This window comes from Hyaena hyaena, unplaced genomic scaffold, assembly GCF_003009895.1.
Source record: "Hyaena hyaena isolate Hyena2069 unplaced genomic scaffold, ASM300989v1 scaffold_315, whole genome shotgun sequence".
In the NCBI taxonomy this organism is placed as follows: domain Eukaryota; kingdom Metazoa; phylum Chordata; class Mammalia; order Carnivora; family Hyaenidae; genus Hyaena; species Hyaena hyaena.
Window position 1 is genome coordinate 1,141,833 of NW_024080948.1, and position 18,078 is coordinate 1,159,910.

General features: G+C 39.5%; 1 protein-coding gene and 1 pseudogene across 3 annotated transcripts in view; one reads left to right on the forward strand and one right to left on the reverse strand.

Moving 5' to 3' along the window:
* Positions 1-18,078, reverse strand: part of LOC120242797 (agouti signaling protein) — a 148,344-nt gene that overhangs the window by 83,246 nt on the left and 47,020 nt on the right. For all 3 annotated transcript variants that reach the window (XM_039248737.1, XM_039248736.1, XM_039248738.1), the window contains exon 3: positions 6,048-6,187. In XM_039248737.1, the coding sequence (XP_039104668.1) occupies positions 6,048-6,187 (140 nt within the window). The remainder of the gene's footprint in view (positions 1-6,047; positions 6,188-18,078) is intronic.
* Positions 16,488-18,078, forward strand: part of LOC120242776 — a 24,721-nt pseudogene continuing 23,130 nt past the window's right edge.

The following is an 18,078-nucleotide window of genomic DNA, read 5'->3' on the forward strand; positions in this document are numbered from 1 at the left end:
GTAAATTTTGTAAGATTTCTTTTTTCACATTCTCTCTTGCACCTAGGAGAGGGTGGCATGCATAATAGATGTTCAATAAATACCTGGAGCAGGCTGACTGAATAAAATGGTATTATTAGACCAAATCGTCCAAATAGGACTCTAGGGACCCCAAGAGAAAGACAGGCTTTCTGAAAGGTACTCCCTTATCTCCACCTCCAATGGATACAGGCTCAGCCTAAAATCTAAGCAAGGTATGGAAATGCCATAAATTAGCAAAATAAAATTGGTTCTAAGGACTGAATCTTGAAGAAAATTATTCTTTCTCCTCTTTTGAACTTGGAGATCTGGCTTTTTTGTTTTAAATTATCTTTTTAACATTTACTTATTTTTGAGAGAGAAAGAGAGAGTATGTGTGTGAGTGGGGAGGGGTAGAGAGAGAGGGAGACACAGAATCTGAATTAATCTCCAGGCTTCTGAGTTGTCAGCACAGAGCCCAACACAGGGCTTGAACTCTCAAAGCATTGAGTTCATGGCCTGAGCCAAAGTCAGTCACTTAACCAACTGAGCCACCCAGGCGCCCTGGAGATCTGAATTTTAATAAAGAACTTTCTTTACTCTTGCAGGGGTCCCCTTTTCAAGTGGCAAAACAACTTCAAAGTAGGTTCCCCCTCATAATGAAGTGCTCCAGATGTGTCTTGCATTTAAACCACTAAGGAACACTCCTTATCTGCTATATGTAAGGGACTGGTATCCTAAGTTTGTATCCATTTGAGTAAATTTTCTTGATTTTGTACAGATAACATGAGTGATGGATACATAGTATCTATATCTACTATTTATAAAATAGATATCTGAGTTTCTCAAAGTCAGTTTAGGAAATTCAAGGCCCTCCTAAGAGAAAGGTGAAAACACCATCATTAGACATTCAGCCCTGAGGAAGCCCACCTTAAAGTTAATAGGCCTGTAGACAGAGATGAAACTGACAAACCTTATGTACTTGGCCCTAGTCCACAGCAGGGAATTTACTTTTCTTCTGAGAAGGGACTTTAGATGCCAAAGGAAAACTAAGACTGAAAATAAACTCCTCTCAGGGCACCTGGGTGGCTCAGTCTGTTGAGCATCTGACTTTGGCTCAGGTCATGATTTCAGGTTTGCGGGTTTGAGACCTGCATTGGGCTCACTGCTCTCAGTGCAGAGCCTGATTCAGATCCTCTGTTCCCTCTCTCTCTGCCCCTCCCACGTGCCGGGAGGCGCACCGGCCTCTCTGGATGGCAGTCACAGCAAGGAAATGGCAATGTTTGCACAGCTCCTGCCATGAAAAACAAAACTGGTATCTTCTTCTGCTACTACTGCCTCATGTTGGAAATAAGCCTGCTGGTATTGACCAGGCCTCACAATATTCCATACCAGACCCATGTTCTGAACACAGATACCTCATAAGGAAAAGCATATTCCTGCCTTTACAAAAGAGATTTTAGATAAAAGCTCTATGGATCATTGTCAAAAGGCTCTTTCTATAGGTTTTGTAGATCCAAGACTTAGATAATAAAGGGGAATAAGAAAACAAGAGTTACAATTGAGTCTGGTCCCATGTCAGAAGAACCTAAATTATAGTTACTTACTAACTGGTGATGTATGGCAGTCCCTTCCTCAAGGCCTACACTCCACAAACATCCTCCCTTACACTGGCAGCTGGGAAGAGGACATATAAGAGTAATTAAAACATAAACCCAGATGCAATGACTGATACATATAGAGCCCCCTTTGGTAGTTTCCACAAACAAACCAATTCAGAAACATTCATCTTCTTGAGAGCCAGACAGAATAACTCCTAGCTTATCTATATACAACTTAACCTATATGTTATCCTGTTTTCCACTAAGAGCATCCTGTTATTTCTTTGGTCATAAATTCACTATGATTAGGATAATTCTGCAATTGTCATCGCAAAAGACCTTCCATTGTAAAAGAATTCCTTTTTCTGACCTCATATTGTTTTTGAAACTTTAAATAAAGTCACCAAAACCAACAGGACAGAGATGCCTGCCTGGTGATCAGAAAGAATCTCGGGGCTCTCTCACTCTCTCACTCACCGACACCGTCCATCCTTCAGGGACCCCTGGACCTGCTGGAGCTGGCTCGGCCTCCAGCACCCACGCTCACTCTCTCTCTTCCAAAAATAAATAAATATTTTTTTAAAAAACCCTCCTCCTGGGGCGCCTGGGTGGCTTAGTCGGTTAAGCGTCCGACTTTCGCTCAGGTCATGATCTCGCGGTTCGTGGGTTCGAGCCCCGCGTCGGGCTCTGTGCTGACTGCCAGCTCAGAGCCTGGAGCCTGTTTCAGTCTGTGACTCCCTCTCTCTCTGACCCTCCCCTGCTCACGCTGTCTCTCTCTCTCTCTCTCTCCTAGAAATAAATTAAAAAAAAATTTTTTTTTTAATTTTAAAAAAATAAAATAAAAAACCCTCCTCCTTTCATAGGGTATAAACCAGCTATGGAAAGATTTCAGAAATCGTCTGGCCAATGAATCTTTCTGCCCACCCTAGTTTAGTGCTGATGCTCTGTTCCCAGATTCTAGCAAAGAACCAGCTTCTGTGAATTATTCATTTACGACTATCAATGGATCATCAATGGCAACTTCTAGACAACCAACTTGTTCCACTTTGTTCCCCTCATTCGTTAATCAGTGCATTCCCAAAGATTACACATTTTGATTTTCAACCCAAGTTAAACATAATGAGGAACCCTATGACTGCCAAGTGCCACTTTAAGTCATTGCAAAGTTAGATATAAATGATTTGGGGGTTGTCTATTTCTTTAGATAATTCCTGCCAAGCTCCTTACAGAAAAATAAGTTGACCTCATCAGTAAATCATGTCATCCCCATTGACCCATTTTCTTTCCAATCTTGGTGATGAAACCCTTCTATCAGAAGAGCAGAGTTAAATTATCTATTCCTGAAGTAATTCTCCTTTGGACTTACCTATGGAAATTGCTGAGTGGGAAGGGTCCGTGAACTCAGAGACCAACCTTTGGTTCAGTGACTTTGGTAGCCTGACCAAAGCTATCCCCTGCCTTCCCACTCCTTTTTATGTAACCCTGGGCTATTAATGACCTCAAGCTGTGGGACCACTCCTCTAACCACTTTATCTGGCCTCCCAGATCTTCAGAGCTTTCAGGGATAAGGGACCTCTATACTCTCCTGCTCCCTGGCCTCCTCTGCCTCAAGGATTTCTATCTCCCAGGATGTTACCAAATCAGCAGGAGTTTCCCTGGTGTGACTTATTTTGCTTTAAGGCTACTTTTCTAATACATTCCTAATATGAAAGCAGCCTAAAATTAAAATGGACAAAACTTAATATTGGACTACAAAGGGATTTGGTGCAATTGAATTTCAGGCATTGTTTGGGTCTCCCTGGAGTTCAATCTGCTGTGCAGGGGCCTCCTGTCCATGGCTTTGGAGCAGTTTGATAATTTGAAACATTACTTAGCCATGATAGATCCCCGGTACAACCAGAATCCAACAGATTTCTCTCTCCCTCTCTTCCTTCCTTCCTTCTTTCCTTCCTTCCTTCCTTCCTTCCCTTCCCTTCCTTTCCTTTCCTTCCTTCTTTCCTTCCTTCTTTCCTCTTTCTCTTTCTCTCTTTCTTTCTAAATTATTTTGAAAGAGAGAGAGAGAGCATGAGTGGGGTAGAGGCAGAGAGAGAAGAAGAGAGAATTCTATACAACTTGATGCTTGAACTCACAAACTGTGAGATCATGACCTGAGCCAAGATCAAGAGTCAGACCCTAACCGACTGAGCCACCCAGGCACCCCACCTCCTTTTTAAAGTGAGCTCTATGCCCAGTGCAGTGCTTGAACTCATGACCCCGAAGTCCAGAGTTGTATATTCACTGACTAAGATAGCCAAGTGCCCCTAATAGATTGCTTAGTTAGCACTTCATCCAGTACCATTCTCCAAGTTGAATCAGTACCACTTACTAGCTATGTGACCTTAGACAAGTTATTTAACCTCACTGAGCCTCAGTTTCCTCAGATGTGAAATAGGGGCAATGATACTCCACAGTGTTAACATGAACTTTAAATGAGCTATGATATGTGTAACACATGGTATGTGCTCAGTAAATTCCAGTTCCTTTAACTCTACATTCTACATTTTAGAGAGAATGTACTTACCTGCTTCATCTGTTGCTTCATAGGTGGTATGAGGCTTGGGTTGAAATATTCCTCAAGGGTACTTCTAGGAAGGATATGGGTGAATATCCTATGAAATAACAAAAATTGATCTCTCTCTTTCTCAGATCACATGGTAAGACCAAGAGAGCCTCTGTCTGAACTTGGCTGTATTTCAAAAAATGCTTGCAATGTTCATTTCTGGGACAAGTCTATTAGTATACCTAGTCTTTAACACAGCCCAGTCCAGTACCTTGAAGATGGCAATATGGGGTGGAATGTACTAGGTCATATGTCTGGCTCATTTACAGGACTCTTGAGAGTAAAAGTACTTGTCCGAGAACATGACAGTACCAGGTCCATATTCTAGGTAATTATTTACATGACTCACAACTCTTTGAAGCAGGAATCCTCTCTTATTCATTATCTTCTTTAAGTATCTACCATATTGCTTTGCACATTGAAGGCACTCATTAAATTGGCTTGACTCAGTATCCTAGAACATGAAACTGAAGGGAAAAAAATGGAATTTAACATTGCTAGTGAGCAAGAGCCAGGTTTGACTAAAAGAATCAGGAAGAAACCAGAGGTAGTCAGAATCTTTTCTATGTATCAGATTTTGCTGACATAACTTTTATTTTGTGGACCTTTACCATCTATTAGAAAGTTGTCACTGCACTCAAGCAGACTATCTTAGGAATAACTGTAGCATAACTGGCTTAGGAATAGCCAGTAGCATAACTGGCTAGAACAGTGGCTGAAATAGTTTTGTTCCTGAAGCCATGCCTAGTTACCAGCAAATGATAAGACCTTTTCCCCCTACTGTAGGATGGGTTAAAACAGTAAGACACCAGCCATTTTGAACTGCCATGGGGCTAGGTGCTTGGTTCAAATCCCCTCTGCCCTGGATAGGTTCTATTACTTAAGAAAATTTAAGTTCTCAGTCAATCATTACCTCCTCTGTGTTTTGTCCTTGAAGCTTATGGAGTATGTGTTACTATAATTCATTAGTTAAAATACCCCTTTCCCTTGGGCCGCCTGGGTGGCTCAGTTGGTTAAGGAGCCAACTCTTGATTTTGGCTCAGGTCATGACCTCAGGGTTTGTGAGATAGAGCCCCACATTTCACTGTCAGTGCAGAGCCTGCTTGGAATTCTTTCTCTCTCTCTCTTTCACTCTCTCTCTCTCTCTCCCTGTACCTCTCTCCTGCTTGCATTCTCCCTCTCTCTCTCAAAAAATAAAAATTTCCCTTTCCCTTAAAACTTAGTTTTGCTACTTTCAGGCTCACTATTAAGTTTTTTTCCCTGAGAGCTAACATGAGATTGTTCTAGATTGGAGGAGACAGAAGTAGAAAGAGTGACTTAATCCTAGAATTCACTGGGGTGTGAGTAAACTGCTAATGGGGTTGTCTCCTCCACTAGATTTTAACATCTAAAGGCAGGGTCACTCATTTGTGTATCCCTACTGCCTAGTGGGGTTCCATGGTGGCTATTCAATAAATGCTTACTTATTAATAAATAAGTGAAATATAATCAACATTGCAAAAAGTTATGGTGTGAAATTGGTATACTGGTAATATGCACTAGAGAAGTGCAGAAGAAGAAATCATGGTGGGCCAAGATGGTCAAGGAAGGAGGAGAAAAGTTCCATGGAAGAATTTGACTCTCTGTATAGAGGTGGATGAAATATGATAAAAATATGGGTTTTCAAATCTCTCAAACTCTGTGAGCCTCAATTTTCCCTCTATCCAAACATTTACATTTAAAAGATAGGGACAATAAATCTACATCAGACATAAAGAGTAAATGAGAGAGGTATATAAAGTAATTAGCACAGAGCATGATGCACACAAAAGAATTATCTTCCCTCTGTAAGTTATCTTCCTTTTACTAACCTGTATAGTCTTTCCATTGGATTTGAAGGCTGTCCTGACAGTGTTCTGGAGTTCACAGTATCATTTCTTTCACCAACCAAGGTACTTTCTAGACACCAGAGGAATATGGAAAGGTATTCCAGGGAGGCTTTGTTCTCTCTCTAAGGAAATGAGATAAATAAACAGTCTAAATACTTTCTATCTTCTATCCTTGAGTGCATATGATTATGAGAGACCTTTGCTAAGCAATGCATCTCCAATTTTATTTCCACTTCCACATCACAGAACTTTATTATCAAAAGATTTCTTTGAGATAATTTAGAATATATATTTCCTTTTACATTTTTAAAGAAAAAACTTTAACCCAAAGCATTAACAGATCTGCTCTGCTAGTTAGTGGCAGAACTGTGAACTATACTTGGATAGTTTTTATGTGGACATGTGTTTTCATTTCTCTTGAGTAGAATTGCTGGTTCAGATTAGAACTATATTTAACATTTTGAGAAGCTGCCAAACTGTTTTTCCAAAGTAGCTGCACCCCTATCTCTTTGTTTCTGGGAGCCTGGTTTCGCAAGGAAATTATGGTTCATTAACCAGTACTTTGTTTTTTTTTTTATTTTTTTTAATGTTTTATTTATTTCTAGGAGAGAGAGAGAGAGAGACAGCGTGAGCAGGGGAGGGTCAGAGAGAGAGGGAGTCACAGACTGAAACAGGCTCCAGGCTCTGAGCTGGCAGTCAGCACAGAGCCCAACGTGGGGCTCGAACCCACGAACCGTGAGATCATGACCTAAGCGAAAGTCGGACGCTTAACCGACTAAGCCACCCAGGCGCCCCATTAACCAGTACTTTGGAAAGGAAATAGATACTGGAGAGAAACTAGATCTCCACGCATGCGTTAAATTGGCCATTCATGTGGTTCAAATTCATACTATCTATGTAGTTCAGAAATGTTGAACTGAGTAATTAACATAAAAGTGGGTTTAGAACTGGTGAGATCCAGAGATGTTCATAGACTGGGTGAACCTAAAAGTCTATACCTAGACAAACTATAATTTAGAATAGCAGCAAAATAAATGTATTGAAAGACCTACAGAGACTTAGAACATTTACCATCAAAACACTCTTGCTGCAAGAACTATTAAGGAATGTACTCAAGCCAGAATAAAAGTGAACCAAGAAAGAAATATGGGAGTGCAAGACGCAATGGTGAAAAAAATTTGTTACACATGTTGATACACCATGCTGGCTTATGAGACTAGCATACACTTTAAGCTAAAAAACAAAGGCAGTAAGAGAAGAAAAAAATTGTAGGATAATCTTATCCATAAACATAGTTGCAAAATTCCAAATAAAATACAAACAAATCAAATTCTATTTCATGTTCAAGAAGGATATTACCACAGGAATGGTTTATATTAAAAACTTTATTAATGTAATTCAAAACTGCATGGTCATCTCAGTATGTATCCAAAAAAATTAAATAGAATTCAACCCCCATTCATGATTTTGCTCTCATCCTTTACTTATCTTTATACTACCTTTTCCCATTCCCCTCCACAGAGGAAACCCCGTACCCAAAATCTAAGGCAGGGATCCATCTAGAGAATATGGATTCATGTTTTTTGCAAAAGAGAAGGAGGAGTTATTAGGATATATCCCCTACTATTTCCAACTCTGATTAAAGTCTTCAGCAGAGTCTTCAGAATATCATACATGACATTTTGAATATAAGTAATTATGCCCCACATCACAAACTTGCCTTGCTGTCTTCAAGTACCCTGACAACCTAATTTGCAGCAGACAACTTTGCCTCTGACTTTTAAGACCAAAACAGAACTCCCTATTAGTAAACTCCCCCCAGTTCTTTCTTTTTTAAAAAAAATGTTTTTAATCTTTATTTTTGAGAGACAGAGAGACAAAGTGTAAGCAGGGGAGGGGCAGAGAGAGGGAGATACAGAATCCAAAGCAGGTTCCAGGTTCTAAGCTGTTAGCACAGAGCCCGAGGCGGGACTCAAACTCATGAAATGCAAGTTCATGACCTGAGCTAAAGACAGCCGCTTAAGCGACTGAGCCACCCACGTGCCCCTCTCTTTCTAGGTCTTCTACTTCTTTCTTTCAACCTCACTAAGAGTCCCCTCTCCCTGTTCAAGGCCTATTCTTTCACTACACCTCTTGGTCACTCCTTGCCCCCATCCTTTCTCTCTCTTCTATTCTTACCTTCTTTCTGGATATAGGACATTTTGGCTAAGTGCTTCAGTCTTCTCTTTTCTACTGTTCTTTTCTTCCTTTTGGTACCACTCCCCTTTCAAGTTCCACTCCATTTTCCCTTTCCAGCCCAATTCATTTCCTTAATTGCCTTTCCTTTGCACATCCCACTCTTTCTTCAACCCTTTATAATGTGTTTCTCATCCCTCCCTAACCACTCTTTCGAAAATGCTCCCCATAAGATCACCCTCAATCTCTGAGTTGGAAAACCTGTGGCTCCTTTGTACCCATTTTCCTTGGCATCTTTGCAACATGTGGCCCTGCTGACTTCTCCCCTCCCAAAACACTATTCTGCTTTGGTTTCTATGACATCACCCTTTTCCTCATTCTGTTTCTCTGGTGGCTCTCTTCAGACCCACTTGATAGACAGCATCATCATCTGCCAGCCTCCTAAATGTTAGCATTGCCAGAAGTCCCAGAGCACCTAAACTTGTAAGATTTTTGTGAAGGTTAAATGAGATACTGCATATAAAGTACTTTGGCACATAGTAAAAATCACTCAATATATGGTTAGGATGTTGATGATGACAGTGATAACAACTTCACTATTTTCCCCCAGTTTCATACACTGTTTTTGAGTGATCTCACCCATTCTCAGGGCTTCACTGCCCACTCACAAATTGATGATTCTTAAGTCAGTATCTCCAGAGTTTGAGACTTTTTACAAAACACATATTTTCTCCTGCCTATCAGGTATTTCCTGACTATTACTAGGTAAAATTGTGTACCCTTATAGTAGCCTTTATATGGCTATTAATACTATAATTTTGTGTTAACATCTTGGCCTTTCCCACTACCACTGGGTCTTCATATGCAGCACATTCCCATCAGAGAGCAAACCCTTCTCCCTCAAGATCAGAATCAAGTGGTACTTTGATAATTGGCCCTTGAAAATGACAGTATATCTTCATAAGTGCATATGCCTTTCCTGATCTCACTTCAGAATCACTACTTGACTGGGAGCTCACTAATGTCATGGATTATTTTATTAATCTCTGCATCTCTAGCACCTGGCATGGTGACTAATATATAGTGGGTACTTACTGAATGTTCCTGAATAAATTAATGAGTGAAATTAGGACTAGTTTATGTGTGTTCCCAAACCCTCTGTGTGCAGGAAATTAAAGCTAGACTTGGAATTTTTTTTAAAAATTAATGAAATAACCCTTTTTATGAATCTGATTAGCTTAAATGCAATTTAGTGAAACCATATTGCTACTTGGCTTAATACAGTTTGTCTTAAACATTAACTTTGTTAATTTATAAAACCCTAATCTATGCCTTCTTCCACATGTTCCAACATGTTCCAGATGTTGCATAACACCATTAGCAGTGAATGGGTCAGTAGCTTCTGCATTTAGGCCATAGTACCTATGAAGAAGTCTCTGAATATGTGTAAAAATAGTCCTAATTGTTTGTAGGTGTATATATACACTCTGAGTGATTTTCTTCTCTGGCACTTATCAAAAGAGCACTTGTCTTTCTTGTGGAAATCAGTCACGTTAGATGCTCATTCATAAAAGAAATTGCCGTGTACTTAAGACATCCAGAAAACACAGCCATTCATAGGCATGTTAGTGATATTGGTGCTCAATAACCTAATAGCCTTCCTTCTAAACACAGTCATCAATTAAAATCTTCTGTGAATCTCAATGAGCTAAAAAATTAAATGAAGTCAAAGACAAATGAATCAACAACCAGCAACATACTGTAGTCAAAAGATAATTTTCTGGCTTCTGAAAATAAAGATAGTTTCCATTCAGTCTCAATATAGAGGTACGTAATAACAGATTTTTCCAAGTATTGTGATGTTATTAAATAAAAAATAATTTTAAATGATAATTTCATTCATTGGAAAATATGTACTGAGCTATGTAGCAGGCACTATAGAGAGGAAAGATAGCTTATAGACTGGAGGGGACCACAGATTAATAAACCAAATACAGGAAAGAAATTCCCAGGCAGAGGCAACAGCCCATGCAAAGGCACAGAGGCTGGAGACAGAACAAATGTTTCCATAAATAGGTCCATGTGGCTAGAAGATGGGAGCAAATGTAGTTTGGGGAGATGTTGAAGTTGGAAAGAGAAAAAAGGGTCAGATATGCTGTGCTAAGGGGCCCTTATTTTCCCTCTACTACGAAATTTGGATTTTATTCAAGGAACAGTGAAGAACTCTCTGATCGTGGTGAAAGGAGAAGATTAGTATGGAAGGAAATTAGAGGTAGGAAGATTAGTTGGAGGTTATAGTAAAAGTCCAACTAAGACATTAAGAAGGTCCAATCTAAAGCAGTGGGGATGAAGAGTATGGGTTAACATTTTCTCTTTTATCACTAACGTTAAGCAAATTTATTAGCATGCACCTTGGTATAGTTTTCTTCAATTTCCTGTGTTTAGGGAAACATTCAAACATTCATTGAAACCTCTTGGTTCTGCGGCTTTATAGTTTTCATCAAATTAGAAAATTTTTCAGTCAATATATCTTCAGATATTTTTTCTGTACCTCCTTTCCTTTGGGGACCTCAATTATACACATATTAGATCACCTGAAGTTGTCCTACAGCTCACTGATGTTCTTTTTTACTTTTAAGCCTTTTTTCTCTATGTGTTTCATTTTATATTGTTTCTACTGCTTTATCTTCAAGTTCTTTAATCTTTTCTTCTATACTATCTAATTTGATATTAATCCCATCCAATATATTTTTCATATCCAATATTATATTTTTCATCTCTGAAAGTTAGGATCAGGCCTTTTAAAATATCTTCTATATCTCTACTTAACATTTTCATTCTTTCCTCTAGCTTCTTGAACATTTGGAATACAGCTATAACAACTGTTTTAGTGTCTTTCTACTAATTCTATCTCCTATGCAGTTCCTGATCTGTTTATATTGATTGCTTTTCTCCTCATCATGCATCATATTTTCCTGCTTCTTTGCATGCTGGTAACTTTTATTGGATGCCAGACATTGAATTTTATCTTATTGGAGCTGGTACTCTAAGGATAATATTGGAGCTGGTACTCTAAGGATAACTCTCTTTGCTCTTTTCCAGTGGCACTTTACTCAGCCTCAGGTAGTTTCCTCAAACCATGTTCTGATCAGTATTATCTGAAGACTCAAGGGAGACTCTCTGCAGATCTCTGGACTGCTCTCTCCCTGTGCAGCTCTCTTCTCTTCTCAGAACTCTGCTCTGTGAATTCTAGCTGTTTGGCCCTCCTGGATTTTCAGCTCCATCTTCTTAGTTCAGGGAGATTGCTGAGCTCCATCTGGATTCTCTCTACAATAGCAGGACTTAGAGTCAAAATATACCATGAAAATAAAATCAACATGACTTGATAAACAATTAGAGAGGGAGGAATGGAAGATATTGACAATCTGAATGGTAGTGTCATTCCCCAAGCTGGGGGATTCATGAACAGAAACATAGACTGGGAGCTGGACAGGAAAGGGGAGACAGGGAGCTTGGTTTAGTGTATGTTAAGGATGAGATCTTTATGGGCTTAGATAGCTGTATATATCCTTCTCATGCTCAAAGGGAACAAATGAATTAGAGGTGGGGGTTTCAGAGGCATGAAGTGTAGAGTTGAAAGAGGACTTCAGCTACCTCCATTATGACTTCAAACCTTCTAATTGATTAAATTCTTCTTCCAATTTATCTCTTAACTCCGGTAAAAGGCACTAAGAACAAACTATCCCCTGATGGGAACCAAAACTATCCCCTCAAGCAATGATGACTGCCATGAGCCAGCAAGACTCCTGCCCATAACTGACCCCAAGACAATGATCAACTTGGTCTTCACTGCCCACCTGTATGTACCCACTGACTTTTGTCTCACATTTTCCTTATATAAACATGGAAGTATTTTCAGCACTTTGGAGACAACAGTCCTCTGTCTTCCCAGTATTGGTCTCACTGAAATAAATTCCTTTCCTATTTCACCACCACCCATTTCTCTGCCTTTGGATATTGTCACTGGTGGGTGGCCGAACCTGGTCTATTTGGGACTCCCCTAGAACCAGATGCTCTTGCACTGCTGCACCCTAACTACAGAGTCTGAAGCCATTGATTAGGTCATCCAGGGAACATGTACTGAACACAAAAAGAGAGTAGAAAATAGAGTATGCAGTATTCTAATATTTGAGGTGCTATAGAGGAGGAAGTCAGTAAAGGAAACTGAGGAGTACACAGGGAAGGAAGAGGGGAGCCAAGAGAGATTTGTCATTAAAGCCAAGAGATAAGAGGAATTTTAAGACAGACACTATATTCTCTAGGGTCCAATATTCCAGAAAGGTCAGGCAAGATAAGAACAGAAAATTGTTTTTTAGCAATTTGGAAATCACTGGTAACCTTAGAGAAAGGTTTTTTTTTCCTCCTTAGTAGAATGATCTCCATTGACTTGTTGATTTGTTTGTCCACTCATTCATTCATTAATTCACTCATTCAATGGACACTTAAGTACCAGTGTCTGGGGACATAAATAGGGATAAGAGATTCTACCCTGAGGGAAGTCCCTATCTAATAAATGATTGATGTACAGCTTGATAAGTTTTAAAACAGAGTGAAGTAAGAAAGACTGGTTGGTAGCACAGAGGGAAAGTCAGAGAATCTTCCCCAGAGGAAAAACTGTAATTGAAATCCAGAAAGATGAAGACGGGCCCATCATCTCAGAGAGGACTGGAGAATAGGAAACATGCGGAGTAAAAGCCCAAGAAGTAAATATGCTTAACCCTCTGAATTCCTTATATATTAGGCTAACAGAATTAGTGATTCTTGGTAGATCTTTAAGAAACAGAACCATATTCTAGGGGCACCTGGGTGGCTCAGTTGGTTGAGCATCTGACTTCTGCTCAGGTCATGATCTCATGGTTTGTGAGTTTGAGCCCCGCATTGGGCTCTGTGCTGACAGCTCAGAGCCTGGAGCCTGCTTTGGATTCTGTGTTTCCCTCTCTCTCTGCTCATGCTCATGCTCTGTCTCTCTCTTAAAAATAAATAAACATTAAAAAAGAAAGAAAGAAATAGAATCATATTCTAAAAGGACTGAAAAAGAAAGATCAAACCTTAAGGGAAGGGTACAGCCAGCAATGAAAAGGGTCAAAAATGCAGTTCTTAAATAAATGGCCTAGGAAGTCCCTGGATTGTTCTCTCCCTTCTGAAGTCCTTGCCTTGCTTGCACTGACCAAGTGCTAACCTTGTTCCAGCCCTAGAACATTACCTCCTAAATCTAAAGGTGATGACTTTGTCAATTCTAATCTCATCTTTCTTAAGGGACCAATTTGATTTTCATATCTCACTGTGTGAGTAAGAAGAAAATATTTTTCTTGTACAACTTAAGTTATTTTCAACTAAAACATTACATAGTGTTGGTAACTTGGCAAGGATAGTTTTTATTGACAAACATGAGTGTATTGATTCCTTAATTTTAAACTTCTTATTAAAGGATGAGGGTAGGGGTGCCTGGGTGGCTCAGTCAGTTAAGCTCAGGGCATGATCTCATAGTTCATGAGATTGAGCCCTGAGTTGGGCTCTGTGCTGACGTGCAGAGCCTCCTTTGGATTCTCTGTCCCCCCGTTCCCTGCCCCTCCCCAATGTGTGTGCACATGCTCTCTCTCTCAAAAGTAAACATTAAAAATAATAAAGGATGAAGGTATGAGAAAAATGTAAAATATTCCTAGAAAATAATGAGTATAACTTTCGAATAACCTACTCTTTCAAAGATTTTGTTTGTTTGTTTGTTTTTTGCATAAAAGAGTAGCTAGTCAATTCTAGCAAATTTAAAAAGAAAGAGTTTAGAAACACTTGAGTGGCTCAGTCAGTTAACTGTCTGACTTCAGCTCAGGTCATGATCTCACAGCTTGTGGTTTCCAGCCATGCCTCAGGCTCTGTGCTGACAGCTCAGAACCTGAAGCCTGCTTTGGATCCTGTGTCTCCCTCTCTCTCTGCCCCTCTTCCCACTCACATTCTGTCCCTGTCTCTTTCTCTTTCTCTCTCAAAAATAAATAAACATTTTTTTTAAATTTTAAAGAGTTTAATAGTAGGAGCTTCAAGTTCCCCTATTCTTCATCCACTACATTTAACACCAAAGAAGTCAAATTCCAGCAAGCCTGAGGAGAGAAGACAAACAAGAACAACTTAGAAAGTAAGAAAAACCCAGCCTTTCTCTTGGGCTTTCTTTTGGGGAGATTGTGTTTGTCCTTTAATGCCTACTTGACTCAGCTGCAGGAAGGAGGAAATTGTCAAATGTTCACAGTTACCCTGTAGGAGGCATAAGAACATTTGACAAATGTTTTCCCTACCTTGAAGACCAGCTGTTCTCTCCTCAGACGTTTTCCAAAATGAATTTCTTCATCTTTTAAAGAGCTGCAGCTTTCCTACAGAGGAGAAAACTGGTACCAGCTTCCAGAAAGGAAAAAGTCTAAATCTCATAGAATTCTCTACATCAGGAGAAAAAACTATGATATTCACTTTGAATTTTTTTTTAATGTTTTTTATTCTATTTCTAGGAGAGAGAGAGAGACAGCGTGAGCAGGGGAGGGTCAGAGAGAGAGGGAGTCACAGACTGAAATAGGCTCCAGGCTCTGAGCTGGCAGTCAGCACAGAGCCCGACGCGGGGCTCGAACCCACGAACCGCGAGATCATGACCTGAGCGAAAGTCGGACGCTTAACCGACTAAGCCACCCAGGCGCCCCTGATATTCACTTTGAAGTGTTGTGTTTCTAGGCCTTCCCCACTTGCTTAGAAACTTTACACCATCCAACTCTCCCCTCCAAAGCAGATGTCTGTGAAAAAGAAGAGGAACAGCACAAAGACATTTTTCCAATGGTAATTCCCAGATGTGAGCTACCCAGAATCAAGTGCAGCCCTGCTGTCAAGTTCTAGGACAGTCATGCCAAGTTCTCTTGACACATGCTTTTATGCAGTTTTGGCAAAAGAAGCCTAAATTTAGGAATGTGACAAAATTCTATCCTTTTCTCTGCTGCCTCTCTTCTTGTGCTAAAACTAAACCTTACTTCTCTAATCATATATGATTTATGTATGATTTGTGTCTAATTCTAGTCTGTCTAAGACTAAGATAATTAAAATATAACTGTTTTAGGTGTTCGTCCTAACTGCTATTTATCCTAATATTTGAATGGAGGTGACAATAAGAACAACAAAGTATATAAAGCTCTGTGCTTCCTAGGTGGTACAAAGAAGCTTTCTTAGAAAAAGTTGTAGGGGTGCCTGGGTGGCTCAGTTGGTTAAGTATCTGACTTTTGATCTCAGAGTCATGAGTTCAAGTACCGCATTGGGCTCCATGCTCAACAACAACATAAAAAAAAAAAATAGGGTGTTCAACCCAGTCGGTTGAGTGTCCGATTTTTTAAAAATGTTTGTTTATTTTTGAGAGAGAGGCAGAGTGAGAGTCGGGGAGGAGGAGAGAAAGAGGGAGACACAGAATCCAAAGCAGGCTCCAGGCTCTGAGATGTCAGCACAGAGCCCAACGTGGGGCTTGAACTCACAGACAATGAGATCATGACCTGAGCTCAGTTTCAACTGTTAGTAGTTATTTCACTCTTGATCACACACAAGACACTTAGCAATTAATCAGCATGAACTATAAGAATGGGAGAAACAAAAAGAGGGTCTTATTTACTGAGCTTTACTTGAACTAGACTCCCAAGATCTGCCACACAAGTCAGCTTTGATAAACTCCACGATGAACTCTTTCCTGTCTCAGGGCTACAAACATGTTGTTTTTTCTGCCTTGACTACTTTCTCTTCATTCTTCTCAGGACTAACTCTTACTCATCCTTCAGGTTTCAGGGTAAATGTCATTTCCTCAGCCACCCAAAGTGAAGTTCTCACTATTATTCTCATAGCAATGTGTCCTTTTCCTTCATAAAGTTTATCACAATTTGTAATTATATCTTGTTTATATGTTTACTTATAGTTTACTTACTATTCAACTCTCCTACATAAAGGTAAGCTCCATGAGGGCAGGTATTATGTCAGTTTTATTCACCCACTCCACACCTACCACCTGACAAAAAGCCCTATGTTCAGTATATCTGTTGAATGAATAACAAATGAATCCCTGGTCTCATCTGGTGACCAGTTGTTGCCATGCGTTCTAGTTTATAACAATTTTGTGGATTATCAAGGAAGATGGTTAGTATTCAGCTTCAAATTTAAGTAATAGTTTTCTTATGTGAAAACATGTCTAACTCCTTTGAAGAAACATTCTCCTCTGAGGTATGGTCTTTAGAAGCATTATGTGTGGTCAACTAAATCATTTTTTTATTTTTTATTTTTATTTTTGGCTTTAAAACTTTATTCACTTCAAAACCTTTATCAGAGACACAGTTCTGTCCTGGGTAAATCATCTTTTTTTAGGGGCGCCTGGGTGGCTTAGTCGGTTAAGCGTCCGACTTTCGCTTAGGTCATGATCTCACGGTTCGTGGGTTCGAGCTCCGTGTCGGGCTCTGTGCTGACTGCTAGCTCAGAGCCTGAGCCTGTTTCAGTCTGTGACTCCCTCTCTCTCTGACCCTCCCCTGCTCACGCTGTCTCTCTCTCTCTCCCCTAGAAATAAATAAAAAACATTAAAAAAAAAAACACACACACATGCAAAAAATAAGCATTTAAAAAATCATCTTTTTTTAAAAGTTAAATAAAATCTTACATCAAGGAATATATATTCTATGTTTGCATTGTGTGAGGTATATAATTCACATAAATATTAATTATTATATATAAAAGTAACCCCAAGTCAAAATTTCCAGGAATCATTTCTTACAAACAATAGTATGATTAATAATGAATTGACATTAACCAGACACATACATATGCAATATTAAAAATAATAGTTCCTCTCCTTACCCTTGAGGTTCTCATACTTAAAGAAATAAAACATAAATAAGTAGTCTGAAGTAGGAGAAATTTTGGGGAAAGTCTTTGCTTTCTTCCTTTTCTAGTTTCTTTTCTGATTTTACCTTTTGTTTTCATACTCCCTCTTATGGCTATCACCTGTTTTTCTCTGCTTTTGTCTATGTGCTTCCTTTCCTTTGTTTTAGTGATATTTTTTTCCCTTTGTTTTAGTGATATTAAACATGTCCCTCAAATTCTAGCATTTACTGAAATCAAACTGCATTTTTTCTTTCCTGGGAATCAGATCCAAATAGCCCAGAGAAGAGTCGTATTTTTCTCAGATGTTGATATAACTACTACCCACCAAATCTTATGACCTGGGGCTCCTCTTCTATAAGAAAGATATAGTCTAGGGCTCACATCTAAAGCTCATGTCAGTTAACTCAATAAATCATACCTACCATTATGCTCTGTAATGAGTATCTGCTTCTCATTCCCACCTACAGACATCAAAATGTAAGTATACAGCTCTTTAAAAAAGACTTTTCATGCATGATCTCATTTAATTCTTTCAACAAATTTGTGAGGTAGATATTACTATCACCTTCATTTTACATAAAAGGCAACTGAAGTTCAGAGTGACAAAATGACTTTCCCAAGGTTACTCACCTAGTAATTGCCAGAGTTGAGGCTCCAAGTGGGATCCCAACTTCATGATTTGTGGTCTTTCTTCCACATCAGAAATAAATCTCCATAACAAGAGTAAGAATAGAAATAGAGGGGTAGACCTCACGCCAGTCAGAGTGGCTAAAATGAGCAAATCAGAGAACTCTAGATGCTGGCGAGGATGTGGAGAAACGGGCACCCTCCTGCACTGTTGGTGGGAATGTAAACTGGTACAGCCCCTCTGGAAAACAGTGTGGAGGTTCCTCAGGAAACTAAC